We start from the raw sequence: 14,648 nt of genomic DNA, 5'->3' as shown, positions 1-14,648 counted from the left end.
TATAATAATGCTTCAAATCACACAGTTTTGACTACACATGATACAAGCATTATTGTTTTTGCTTTTGCCAAATTTTCTGGAATTTTAATTATGATATTTTGGAATGGTCTAGTATAGGAGGAGATTCATGGGATATGACATGGTGACACCACTGAACAAGGGACTAAAAACATTGATATTGTTCACTGATTCTCAGCTTTAGATTCCCTGGGTGTTTTGAACTTCAACATTCAGCTCTCACAATTGAAAACACTGGCCATGTGTTTGAGGCTTCTGGCCGCTGTGGTTCCAAACATCTTACGAAACAAAGATTAAGAACCATTGTTGCATCAAAATCTGATGCTCTGACAGAAGACAGGCCAGATAGCAGGCATTATACAATTTCTTGGGCCAAGATCCCATACCCATTCATCTGAGAGTAAGTCCCATTTAAATTAGTAATCCAGGAAAATATGCATAGTTTGGAGGCTGAACTCACAAGTACCAAAAATCACTATAACCACAGCGGATCACTGAAGGGAAAACCTGAAGCACTTAGGTCAAAGCACTGTGTATAAATGTCAATAATCATGATGGTGAGACCTCCTGAATTAATCTAGGCCAGTGGTTCCCAACCTGTGTCCCATGGACCACCAGTGGTCCCCAAGAACTAAAATATGATCTGCTGTCTCTCAGTTACTACACCTTTGCAACGAGAGTGACTGGTCTCACGAAACTCTCTTATAGTGCCAAGGTAACAGGTATATCAGGAGGGGAGAGGCTGACTATCCAGGAAGGCATGACAACAAGCCTCCTGGCTGCTGCTTCTCCTCCTCCTCCCTCCCCCTGAGCAGAGCCATTTATGTCTTCGTTTTTAGGCCTGTTCCTGGAGTTATGTGGGTTGCTGATTCAGAAAATTGCATTGGATAGATCACATCAGCTCTAGAACTGATGTAGTCTATCCAATGTAATTTTCTGAATCAGCGCCTCAAATAACCAAACCAAATCTAAAGTTGACCAAAAACTTATTCATAATTCTTTTGGTACTAATGTTGGAGAGTAGTTCCTGATCAAAGTGGCCCCTGGTCAAGTGGACAAAGGAAAGTTGGGAACCACTAATCTAGGCTGAAACTGTGGCTTTTCTCAAGTAGAATCTCAGGCCTTGCTATAAGGAAGAATGTGGCAGCTGCCTCAGACAACAATTTTTTTGTATGTGAAAATGCAACAACAATTAATAGATATTTGTTGTTGGTACATTTTATTGGAGATGGAAAAGGTATTGGTGGCATATTGGTGGTTTTGGTTCAGGTGATAAAATAATTTGCCTTGGATGCCAAGCACATGCATTGCTGCAGGGTATTTATACAAAATCATGTTAGACCAAACCTGTACATACATACTCCCTCTCCCTCACACACACACTTTAAATAGATGGAAGAAGCATACCCTGGCTGGGGATCTTTATACTTTTTATGGGTCTGACTAGATTTCTTTAGGTATCACAACTCTAAACAGGTGACTCATACGTTCAGGTGACTTTTTTCATGTCAGGAGCAACTTGAGAAACTGCAAGTCATTTCTGATGTGAGAGAATTGGCCGTCTGCAAGGACATTGCCCTAGGGACGCTTGGATGTTTTGACGTTTTTACCATCCTTGTGGGAGTCTTCTTTCATGTCCCTGCATGGGGAACTGGAGCTAACAGAAGGAGCTCACCCGCTCTCCCTGGATTCGAACCACTGACCTGTCGGTCAGCAGTCCTGCTGACACAAGGATTTAACCCACTACACCACCGGGGGCTTCAGCAGGTGACTAAGCTGTCAGCACTGATAACAACAGCGACCTATTAGATTTGAGGAAGCTATGAATCTCATTGCAGGATCTTACAGAAGAAGAGAGTTGACAGCATTGAGCAACCATTCTTCCAAGGTCGTAGGCATGACCCAATGTAAGAAAAGGAAGCTATACATGTGACTCTTTGAGGACTGAGGGATGAATGGACATCCTACCAATGTTTTACCCAATGCTTCCACAGTCCAGTTGAAAGGTTCTGTCCTACCCTGTTTCCCCTAAAATAAGACATCCCCAGAAAATAAGACCTAGTAGAGGTTTTACTGAATTGCTAAATATAAGGCCTCCCCCGAAAGTAAGACCTAGCAAAGTTTTTGTTTGGAAGCATGCCCGTCAAACAAAACACCAGAGCATGCAGGATAGGTACATGTACGTACCATGGAGTGTTGTACATGGGAATATTGGTAGTAACAAGAAATTCTGGATAGGATTCACAGTTTGTCTGGTTATGCTGGTTTGTGATGACAACTACTGTACAGTAAATAATAAATGTTCATTTTTTGTTCAATAATAAATGTGAATTCTTCTTCATGGAAAAATAAGACATCCCCTGAAAATAAGACCTAGTACATCTTTGGGAGCAAAAATTAATATAAGACACTGTCTTATTTTCGGGGAAACATGGTAGCATTAGAGGGCTCATGCATATCTTCCCTACTACTTACCTCTCTGTGTTCAGCTGAATATTTGAAGATACACTATGCACGAGTAACAATATGTGTTCAGGGCTTTTCCCACATGTTTTCCCCCTCATTCTTTCATTTTCAAGGTTCTTAGTGCATGGAATTTCTCCAACCACTGAGCAGTGTGCAGAAAGCTTAGGAGCAGGAAAGGTTCATCCTCTCTCTCTCAGTGCTTTTGAGATAACGTGAAATATGCTATATATATATTTAAAAACAAATGAAGTATATGAATATAATCTATATATTCTACTTTTATAAGGTTTTTTTCCTTCAAAAATAAGTCAAGTTTCTTAAGTTCCGTCTGTGTTGCGTGATGTTGCGTGATGTTGCATGATCTGTTTTACCCCTCTGTGTTGCATGGATACCTACCTGCAAAGCTTTTTACCAAGTTTATTATGGCCTACTAGATATATTTTAGGGCAGTCATAATTCCATGACTTTAAAAAGCTCTATCACATTCCTGTCTTATTGTAACTATAAATCATAGGATTACATTTATCGATTCATTTTTACCTGTCTCTCTTACATAATAGATTGTTATCCTCTTCCAACAACCAAAGTTAAGCCAAAACTTATTTAGACCACTTGGCATGCCTGAAATATATAAGATTTAATCCAGCATTGTACCAGCTACAAAGTGAATTGGGTTTCTTTTTTAATGCTCTTACTTTTTAAAAAAAAATCTTTTGAGTCTTACAATATACATTGGGAAGAGGAAAAAGAATGAAACATATATTTTAATCTTTTTTCTCCAAGTCCCATAAAGCAATTGTGGAAGCCTTTGAAAGCAACTTTACCTTTACAGTGTTATTTTTGTGACTATAAGTATGTCGTTTTCCTGTTGGAGATTGAACAATGCATATTTCTACCCATAAGAGGCTTTTTTCTTCCTATTATTGATACAAGCAGTTCCTAAGTTAGAAACATCTGACTTACAAACAACTCCTAGTTGAGAACGGGTCTGAGACAACAGGAAGTGAGAGAAATCTTTCCCTTGGAAGGGAAATTCACTCCTGAAAGAGTTATCAGGGGGGAAAGGGTCTCAAGTGAAGCTTTCTCACAAATCCTTGTCTCCACAACAAGTGTTTCAAAACCAAATTATCACAGGGACAGAAAGTGTGGTGAAGTCTTCTGAAGAGGGGTACAGACAACAACAAAAAAAACCCAAACAGGGGTGTTAATCTATCTCTATGCTATCCAAAGAAATATAGATATAGATATTTATACACACATATATATTTAAACATATACATGTACATGGAGCCCAGGTGGCGAAGTGCGTTAAAGTGCTGAGCTGCTGAACTTGCAGATCGAAAGGTCCCAGGTTCAAATCCCGGGAGCGGCTTGAGTGCCCGCTGTTAGCTCCAGCTCCTGCCAACCTAGCAGTTCGAAAACATGCAAATGTGAGTAGATTAATAGGTACCGCTCCAGTGGGAAGGTAACGGCTCTCCATGCAGTCATGCCAGCCACATGACCTTGGAGGTGTCTACGGACAATGCCGGCTCCTCGGCTTAGAAATGGAGATGAGCACCAACCCCCAGAGTCAGACATGACTGGACTTATAGTCAGGGGAAACCTTTACCTTTACCTTATACATGTACATATATGCTCTCTGGATGCTGGGTGAACTATAACTCCCCCCCTCCTCTCTCTCTCTCTCTCTCTCTCTCTCTCTATATATATATATATATAGAGAGAGAGAGAGAGAGAGAGAGTTATAGTTCACCCAGCATCCAGAGAGCATATATGTACATGTATTGTGTGTATATATCTATATCTAGATAGATAGATAGATAGATAGATAGATAGATAGATAGATAGATAGATAGATATGTGGAGTTACATATTCTGAACCCCTTCAATTTCATCCAGACAGTACCCTGAAGCTCACCAGCGACAGATCCGGACCAAACTTGGCACACAGAACACTGGTGATCAAATAAACCTACTGCAGATGTTCAGGTGGGGCCTAACCCACCCGTGTGGGAGTTATAGTTCACCCAGCATCCAGAGAGCATTCTCAACCACACCAATGACGGATCTGGACCAAACTTGGCACACAGAACCCTGATGACCAACAGAACACAACCTCTGGAGATGCCTGCCATAGATGTGGGTGAAACGTCAGGAGAAAATGCTTCTGGAACACAGCCAGACAGCCCATAAAACTCACAGCAACCCAGTGATTCTGGCTGTGAAAGCCTTTGACAACACATGCAGACAAATATTATACAGTATAGTCTCGCTTATCCAACATAAATGGGCCGGCAGAACGTTGGATAAGTGAAAATGTTGGATAATAAGGAGGGGTTAAGAAAAAGCCTATTAAACATCAAATTATGTTATGATTTTACAAATTAAGCACCGAAACATCATGTTTTACAACAATTTGACTGAAAATGCTGTTCAATGCATGGTAACGTTATGTAGTAATTACTGTATTTACGAATTTAGCACCAAAACATCGCAATGTATTGAAAACATTGACTACAAAAATATTGACCACTAAAAGGCAGACTGCGTTGAATAATACAGAATGTTGGATAAGCAAAGGTTGGATAAGCGAGACTCTACTGTATATCTTTGAGGACTGAGGGATGAATGGTTATCCTATTTTTATATATATACTACCTTTGGATAAGTGAGACTCTACTGCAGGGGTCCTCAAACTTTTTAAGCCGAGGGCCGGTCCACAATCCTTCAGACTGTTGAGGGGCCGGATTATCATTTGAAAAAAAAATACAAACAAATTCTGATGCACACTGCACATGTCTTATTTGTAGTGCAAAAGCAACAACAACAACAACGAAAGAACAATACAATATTTAAAAATAAAAATAATTTTAACCAACATACATTTATCAGGATTTCAATGGGAAGTGTGCTTCTACTTCTGGCCAATGAGATAGTCAAGTTAATTAGGGTTGTTGTTGTTGTTGTTGTTGTTGTTGTGTGCCTTCAAGTCATTTCAGACTTTGGGCGAGCCTAAGTCTAAAATGTATTTATTTATTATTTATTTATTTACTGCATTTATTTACTACATTTGTATCACACCATTCTCACCCCAAAGGGGACTCAGAGTGGCTTAAAAATTATATGTACATACAATATATTATATTATTAGCATAACACAATATTAGCATTATATATTACTTTATTGAACGATACCACTATACTATAATATTATTAGTAATATTATATGTAATATAGAATATATAATTAATATTATTATATGGTATTATTATTAGTGTTATATTGTATTACATTATAATATTATTATCAATATTATATGTATATACAATATATTATATTATACAACTGAGGGCGGGGGCCAGGTAAATGACCTCGGAGGGCCGCATCCGGCCCCCGGGCCTTAGTTTGGGGACCCCTGCTCTACTGTATATCTTTGAGGACTGAGGGGTGAATAGATATCCTATTTTTATATATATACTACCTTTGGATAAGTGAGACTCTACTGTATATCTTTGAGGACTGAGGGATGAATAGATATCATATATATATATATATATATATATATATATATATATATATATATATAACCTTTGGATAAGTGAGACTCTACTGTATATCTTTGAGGACTGAGGGATGAATAGATATACTATATATATATATATATATATATATATATATATACTACCTTTGGATAAGTGAGACTCTACTGTATATCTTTGAGGACTGAGGGATGAATGGATATCTTATTTATATATATATACTACCTTTGGATAAGTGAGACTCTACTGTATATCTTTGAGGACTGAGGGATGAATGGATATCTTATTTTTATATATATACTACCTTTGGATGAGACTCTAATGTATATCTTTGAGGACTGAGGGATGAATAGATATCCTATTTTTATATGTATACTATCTTTAGTACCTGACGATGCCCAGGTTATTTGAAAAAGGCATTGCCGTTGACAACACATCCAGCAGGATGCCTGCCATTGATGTGGGTGAAATGTCAGGAGGGAATGCTTCTGGAACATGGTCATACAGCCTGGGAAAATCACAGCAACCTTATATGGATGGAGTCACACTGAAGAAATGTCCCTGTTCCTACTTTCATAAGCATTAAACTTCAAACCTACAGAAGCTATTTCGTATCTAATTTGTGTCCTGCCTGTCCTTTTAACAAGGCTCCATATTTTCAAGGGTGAGCAATGGGAGCATCACCAGTTTAGACACAGCCCTATCTGAGTCCCTGGCATGTATGGTTGTTTTTGGAGAAACAACCACAGTCTCTCCCCTACTCCCCGTCCTTAAAGTTTCCAGGCGCATTGAGAATCCAAGAAGGCACCTTCAGACACAAAACCCTCCTCATCCAGAGCCTTACCTTTCCAAAAGGAGAGGAACAAGGAGGCCCAAAGGTACAAGCCAGTGTAGACGAATCCCAGACCCTTCTCTGACGAGAGCATGGTCGAGGAGGCACAATCCGAAGCAGCGGCGAGACAGCAGGGAGAAGGAAAGAGTCAGCGACTCCTCCTGTCAGCCTCCTGTCAGCGATGCCCAGCCGAAGGGAAGGCGCATTGGTCCCAATTACATCGAAGTGGTGGTGTCTGGCTATGAATGTGGCTTGCTTCCTCCGTCACCCCGCGCTTTTCTCTACCGCCAGACTGGGAACCCAAACGGACGCGGAGATGCTGCTTCCCCAGCCTCCTCCTCACACATTGCCTCTCTGTGTGACTCTTCAACTCAAAGCCAACTCCGCCTGGGTTTTCTACACGAGTCCGAAGCCATGGCAGGGATTGCCAAGAGGAGGAAAAGGAGGAGGAGGAGGAGGCGCCTCCTTTGTTGTCCTCTCTCTCTCTCATTCCCCCGCCTTTGTCATAATAAGATCGCCTCAAGCGCAAATATCCGTCAGGAAATTACACCGCGTTTACCTCACGCAGCCCTTCCCCTCGAATGGCAGACAGGGGACGTGAGAAAGTTGGCGTTGGAGGACATTGAAGGCACCTGGCTCCCCAAAGGGATAGATAGATGTCATGGAGAAGCTTCCCCCACATTTCCTTTCCTTGTTGCCTTCCCTTCTAGTTCCAGTCATACAGAAGCACCACATTTCCTCCCAAAGACATGGTCAAAAGTCTCCCTGGAAATGGCAGTTACTGACAGCCAACTTCTGCACCTGTTGCCTTTGGATGACTTGCCCCAAACACTATGGAATGAATGCAGTTTGACACTACTTCAACTGCCATGGCTCAATGCTATGGAATCCTAGGAGTAGTAGTTTAGTTCTCTTTGGCACAGAAGGCCAAGTGAAATAATAATAATAATAATAATAATAATAATAATAATAATAATAATAATAATAATAATAATACCTGATCCGAAAGTACTGGCTAAACACCAGAAAAATTGAAGAAGCTTTGGAAATCGTGAAAGAACAAATTACAGCAACAGCCAGAAAAATGGAAAGGTATGAAGCCAGAATCATCCAGTACAGACAAAATCAACTGTTTCAATCAGACCAAAGACAGTTCTACCAGAGTCTGAACCAAGCAACAGACACAGTAACCATAAAGCCAGAGAAAACTGCAACAACGAAGTTCTGGAAAGAACTTTGGGAAAATAATAAAAACTACAACAAAAAACGCTGGGTGGATAAAGGACTTTGAAGGAAAATTCTCACAGAACAAAATGGAACTGATGGAAATAAGAACTGAAAGGATCAGCAAACGAGTGCAAAAAGTCAAGAACTGGACATCGCCTGGTAGTGATCAACTTCATGGATTTTGGCTCAAACATCTGATTAGTTTACATGGAAAAATGGCCCAACAATTCAATGAGATGCTGCAGAAAGGAAGTATCAGTGAATGGCTAACAACTGGAAGAACATACCTGATACAAAAGGATCCAGCAAAAGGAGCAGCACCAGGAAACTACAGGCCAATAACGTGTCTGCCCACTATGTTTAAACTACTGACTGGCATCATAGCTGACAGAATTCAAGACTATCTTGAAGAAAAAAACATCTTGCCAGATGAACAGAAAGGCAACAAACGGAAAAGCAGGGGCACAAAAGACCAGTTATTGATTGACAAAATGATTCTGGAGAACTGTAAGAGCCGAAAAGCTAATCTTCACATGACGTGGATTGACTACAAAAAGGCCTTTGACTCACTCCCACACAGCTGGATCATCAAGTGCCTGGACGCCATCGGGATTAGTAAAAACGTTGGCACCTTCATTGAAAACATGATGGAGCACTGGAAAACTGAACTGTTTGTTGGAAATGAAAGCTATGGACTTGTCAACATCAGGAGAGGAATTTTCCAGGGAGATTCATTGTCCCCTCTGCTTTTCATTATTGCCATGATCCCTCTGTCAACAATCTTACAAAAAACAAATCTCGGCTACCAAACATGTAAGAATTCCCACAAAATTTCACATTTGATGTACATGGATGACCTGAAGCTATATGGGAAAACGCAAACTGAAATCCAGTCTCTGACCAACACTGTCCGAATTTTTAGCACTGATATCAACATGGAGTTTGGTTTGGACAAATGTTCGACAGTGGCATTGAAGAAGGGAAAAATCATTGAAAATGATGGCATAAATATGCCCAATGGCCAAACAATAAAGTGTCACCAGCCAGAGACCTATAAATATCTCGGCATATTACAGCTGGACAACATCAAGCATGAACATGTGAAAACTGTGGTCAGCAAAGAATACACACAAAGGGTCAGAAAAATTCTCAAAAGCAAGCTCAATGGAGGCAACACCATCAAGGCCATAAACACCTGGGCCATACCTGTCATAAGATATACTGCTGGCATTATAAATTGGACACAGGCGGACAATTTGGACAGAAAAACAAGAAAACTCATGACCATTCATCACTCACTGCACCCTCGCAGTGATGTTGACCGGCTATATCTGCCTAGAAGATCAGGGGGCAGAGGACTCTTACAAGTAAAACAAGCAGTCAAAGAAGAAGAACATGCCCTGGCAGAATATGTCAAGCAAAGTGAAGAACCTGCTTTGATTGAAGTCAAAAATCAGAAACTCCTCAAAGCGCAGCAGACAAAAAAACAGTACAAGAAAACTGCACTACAAACTATAGCTGACAGCTGGCACAACAAAACACTGCATGGAAAGTTCCTTGACAAAATTGAAGGAAAAGCTGATAAGGAGAAGACCTGGCTCTGGCTGACAAATGGGACCCTGAAGAAGGAGACAGAAGGCCTGATCCTTGCAGCCCAGGAGCAAGCCATCAGAACAAATGCAATTAAGGCCAAGTTCGAAAAATCAGCTGATGACCCAAAATGCAGACTCTGCAAGGAAACCGACAAAACCATTGATCATATCCTCAGCTGCTGTAAGAAAATTGCACAGACAGACTACAAACAGAGGCACAACTATGTGGCCCAAATGATTCATTGGAACTTATGCCTCAAGTACCACCTCCCAGCAGCAAAGAACTGGTGGGATCACAAACCTGCAAAAGTATTGGAAAATGAGCACGCAAAGATACTGTGGGACTTCCGAATCCAGACTGACAAAGTTCTGGAACACAACACACCAGACATCACAGTCGTGGAAAAGAAAAAGGTTTGGATCATTGCCATCCCAAGTGACAGTCGCATTGATGAAAAACAACAGGAAAAACTGAGCCGCTATCAGGACCTCAAGATTGAACTTCAAAGACTCTTGCAGAAACCAGTGCAGGTGGTCCCGGTGGTGATTGGCACATTGGGTGCTGTGCCAAAAGATGCCGTGCCAATAGACATTGTCAAAATCACGATCTGCCAGCTGCAAAAAGCCACCCTACTGGGATCTGCGCACATCATCCGAAAATACATCACACAGTCCTGGACACTTGGGAAGTGTTCGACTTGTGATTTTGTGATATGAAATCCAGCATATCTATATTGTTTGCTGTGTCATACAATAATAATAATAATAATAATAATAATAATAATAATAATAATAATAATAATAATTCATTGGAACTTGTGCCACAAATATCATCTACCTGCGACAAAGAACTGGTGGGATCACAAGCCAGAAAAAGTTACAGAGAATGAACATGTCAAGCTACTCTGGGACTTCCGAATTCAGACAGAGTTTTAGCACAATACTCCTGACCTCACGATCATTTTAAAAAACAAAGTATAGATTGTCAATGTTGCAATCCCAGGTGACTGCAGGATTGAGGAGAAACAACTGAGGATTTAAAGATCACCTGCCAGCTGCAATAGGCCACCTTACTGGGATCTGCAGGCATTATTCCCTGATACATCACACAGTCCTAGACACTTGGGAAGTGTTTGTGTGATCCAATACAACAGCCAGCAGAGTGTCTGCTGTGGATTCATCTTACTGTGTTTCAAAGAAGGGGAAGAGGAGGAGGAGGAGGAGGAGGAGGGGGAGAAGAAGGAGCAACAGCAGCAGCAGCAGATTTGGGTTCCTGTGAGGTTTTTAGAATATATGGCCATGTTCCAGAAGCATTCCCTCCTGACGTTTTGCCCACATCTACAACAGGCATCCTCAGAGGTTGTGAGGTCTGTTGGAAACTAGTCAAGTGGGCTTTATATATCTGTGCAAGGTCCAGGGTGGAAGAAAAAATTCTTATCTGTTGGAGCCAAGTGTGAATGTTGTAATTAATAACCTTGATTAGCACTGAATAGCCCTGCAGCTTCAAAGCCTGGTTGCTTCCTGCCTGGGGGAATCCTTTGTTGGGAGGTGTTAGCTGTCCCTGATTGTTTCCTGTCCGGAATTCCCCTGTTTTCAAAGTGCTGTTCTTTATTTACTGTCCTGATTTTAGAGTTTTTGCATATTGGTTGCCAGATTGTGTTCATTTTCATGGTTTCCTCCTTTCTGTTGAAATTGTCCACATGCTTATGGATTTCAATGGTTTCTCTGTGTAGTTGGAGATGGTGGTGAGACATTCACCATTGGAGCCATGGAGAAGAACTAAACAAGTTCCTGGACCATCTCAAAAGCATCCAACCAAACATCCAATTCATAATGGAAAAGAAAATGAAGGAAAACTGTCATTGCTAGATGACCGTGCAAAAATAATCTGTGATGCCCACCTCCTCCAAGGTGAACTGAACCACCTAAACTAGGCTCTACAGGCCAATGGATACTCCACCACAGACATAAGAAGAGCTGCAAGGCCAAGAACAAGACACGAGAGGAAAGACAAGGATCTACCCAGAGGAAAAGTGTTCTTACCATACATCAAGGGAACCATTAACTGCATTGGGAAGCTGATGAAGAAACACAACCTACAAACTATCTCCAGACCCACTAAGAAAATCCAACAAATGCTACATTCAACAAAGGACAAGGGGGGGTCCCCTCACCTCTGCAGGAGGCTACCATATACCATGCAGCTGTGGACAAGTCTACATTTTTAAGATTAAGGTTTTCCCCTGACATTAAGTCCAGTCGTGTCTGACTCGGGGGTTGGTGCTCATCTCCATTTCTAAGCCGAAGGGCCAGCATTGTCCGTAGACGTCTCCAAGGTCATGTGGCCAGCATAACTGCATGGAGTGTTGTTACCTTCCCGCTGGAGCAGTACCTATTGATCTACTCACATTTGCATATTTTCAAACAAATCCAGCAAATGCTACATTCAGCAAAGGACAAGGGGGATCCTCTCACCTCTGCAGGAGTCTACTGTATACCATGCAGCTGTGGACAAGTCTACATAGGGACCACCAAACGCTGCATTGCCCAAACACAAATCAAGGAACAGGAAAGGCACTGCAGACTGATTCAACCATAGAAATCAGCCATAGCAGAGCACTTGATGAACCAACCTGGACACAGCATATTATTTGAGAACACAGAAATGCTGGACCACTCTAACAACCACCACATCAGACTACACAGAGAATTTAGGGCTTTAAAGATCATAACCAGCACTTTGAATTTTGCCTGGAAACAGACTGTCAGCCAATGGAGCTGCTGCAACAGGGGGATTTCCCGCTTCCTGTAGCCAACCCCGTTTAGCAACCTGGCTGGACCTTCGAGGGCCTCATCTGGCCCTCGAAGGGACCCCCTGGTGTAGACATACCCTAGGAATTAATCTACACTGTACAATTAATGCAGTTTGATACTACTCTAATTGCCATGTAGTTTGGCCAGGCAGGAACACTCTTTGACATGATTTTGTGAAACTAGACCTCCCACAATTCCATACCATCAAACCATAGCAGTTAAGAGGTGTCAAACCACATTAATTCTACAATGTAACCCTCTGTTACAGAGGCAAAGGATCCCACGCAAAAATGATTTCAGCAGAGATGGTTGCTCATAGGTTTTGAAGTGAATTCCAGTTATTGGAAATACAGGTGGGAGACTGGTGAATGGGTGGGAGACTGGTGCACATTTATAGTTTATCCCATATTCAAGTCAAGGAAATACATGTGTTCCTCACAAGGGCCTTTCCTTTAAGATTAATTTTAGTTCGGTGTCCTAGGCAGAGCTTAGAACATTCCTTTGAGAATATTGTTCATTATAGTATGGATCGCACACACAAACACAATTTGTGGTTGCTGTGTGGCTTCAAGTCATTTCCAAGCTACAACAACCCATCAGAGGATTTGTTTTGCCAAGATTTGTTTAGAAGAAATTCAAACTCTGGTCCCCAGAGTCATAGGCCAACACCCAAATCACTACACGATACTGTCCCCTTTGTTACCATGCACATTTTTTTTTAAAAAAATGTTTGTTAAGTTGTTTGGAGCATTGCTCATTGCTTTGGTTTTTTAAAAAAATCTTAAAACTTGCATGAAAATTACCCACAAAAGTATTTTAGCCCCCCAGAAAATTTTTAAAAATAGCAGGGAACCATTACTTCTTACAGAGGAAGACATCATAATGTTTACTAATCATTGCTTCTTTTTCTCTTTGTCTCCTTACAAGACAAAAAGATCAAAATAACAAGTTAACGGATAACACTGTTATGTCTAATGCATTACGTACAAGCTTTAGTCTTGGTGCATGCCAGCAAAGATATAAAGGGCTTTGCCGCATTAATCATTTTTTTGCACACAAATCATACAGAATTTAAATTATGAAAAGAATTAATGGGACATACATTTAAATGAAATGCCTTTTGTATAATACTTATTTATGCTTATTCATAATGATACAGGTTATAAAAAGGGATACCAAAGAACTAAGTAAATTGGAATAGCACATTCAGGGTACAATCGGGTCTGCTTCCAAGTAAATATATTTAAGATTAAATACTGCAGAGGCCAATATAAAGTTGCTTAGATGGCCTGGAGGTGTATTATTTTACATTTTCACTCTCTCTTTACATTTTTTGTTGCTTGTATTGTGTATTGCCGAGTTAAAAGACAAACTCATAGCATTTCAATGTTGACAAATGTTTGACTGAATGTTCTGAGTTCAAGACAGAAATTGTAAACATACTAGCATCTGCATTGCCTTCTTGAAGACCAGAACAATCCTAGGCCTATTTCAATGAAGTTATTATTCTACTTTAAGATCAATATTGCTCTGTCTCCCAGGAATTTGTTTTTAAAGTAGTGTTGTTTGAACACAATCATATGGAGGTGTACTGTTTCCCGTATCCAAAGCTTTGATGGTGAACATGCCAACAACTTTCCTGGCCTGTTGAACAAACATCCCTAAACACAGAACATGACTTGCTTCAGACTTCTTCCACAGTCACAGCAGGCACCTTCTGGCAGTCTCTGCCTACTCCCTACAGTTCAGTTCTTCTAATGTTAAACTGATCTGTGAAAGCTGCTTTGGTTCAATCTGCTAATGGAAATAAAATCTGTGTCCTTCTTTATTGTGCAGTTCAAGTTAGGATAAGTTTATGCCAACAGTTCGGATGAGGAAATGTTACCATTTTAAGGACATCTTACTCCCACGCTGAACTGTTTGTCATCTTTGTTCCTCTACTGAGGATTTCTGATGGAGGTGTGACAAATGACTTTGAAGGATAAGTCCCTTTTTTGTGTGTTGGTAGTGCCCACATTCTGGAATAACGTCTAGAAAGAGGTGTGCTTGGCCATACTGCCTACTTTTGGAACAGTAATACAGATGGCAGTGTCCCAGTGAGGTCTAGCTAAGTGTCCTCATGCTTAAAGATACTAGCAAAGACTATACAACCTATGTACA

The 14,648-nt window shown here is 40.7% G+C and overlaps 1 protein-coding gene across 3 annotated transcripts in view; it reads right to left on the bottom strand.

The window, feature by feature from the left end:
* LOC100562246 (neuronal acetylcholine receptor subunit alpha-7) overlaps positions 1 to 14,648 on the bottom strand; it is a 208,657-nt gene that overhangs the window by 186,555 nt on the left and 7,454 nt on the right. The window contains exon 1 of one of the 3 annotated variants that reach the window (XM_003226032.4): positions 6,868 to 7,479. The exons of 1 other annotated variant lie outside the window; for it this stretch is intronic. In XM_003226032.4, the coding sequence (XP_003226080.1) occupies positions 6,868 to 6,949 (82 nt within the window). In that variant the 5' untranslated portion in view covers positions 6,950 to 7,479. Of the gene's footprint in view, positions 1 to 6,867; positions 7,480 to 14,648 lie in introns of those variants that run through there. One more of the 3 variants, XM_062974152.1, reaches the window with a different exon arrangement.

The sequence above is a fragment of the Anolis carolinensis genome, chromosome 2 (genome assembly GCF_035594765.1).
Source record: "Anolis carolinensis isolate JA03-04 chromosome 2, rAnoCar3.1.pri, whole genome shotgun sequence".
NCBI classification, from domain to species: domain Eukaryota; kingdom Metazoa; phylum Chordata; class Lepidosauria; order Squamata; family Dactyloidae; genus Anolis; species Anolis carolinensis.
The sequence above is the reverse complement of the archived record's forward strand: the minus strand, read 5'-3'. Positions and strand labels throughout refer to the sequence as shown.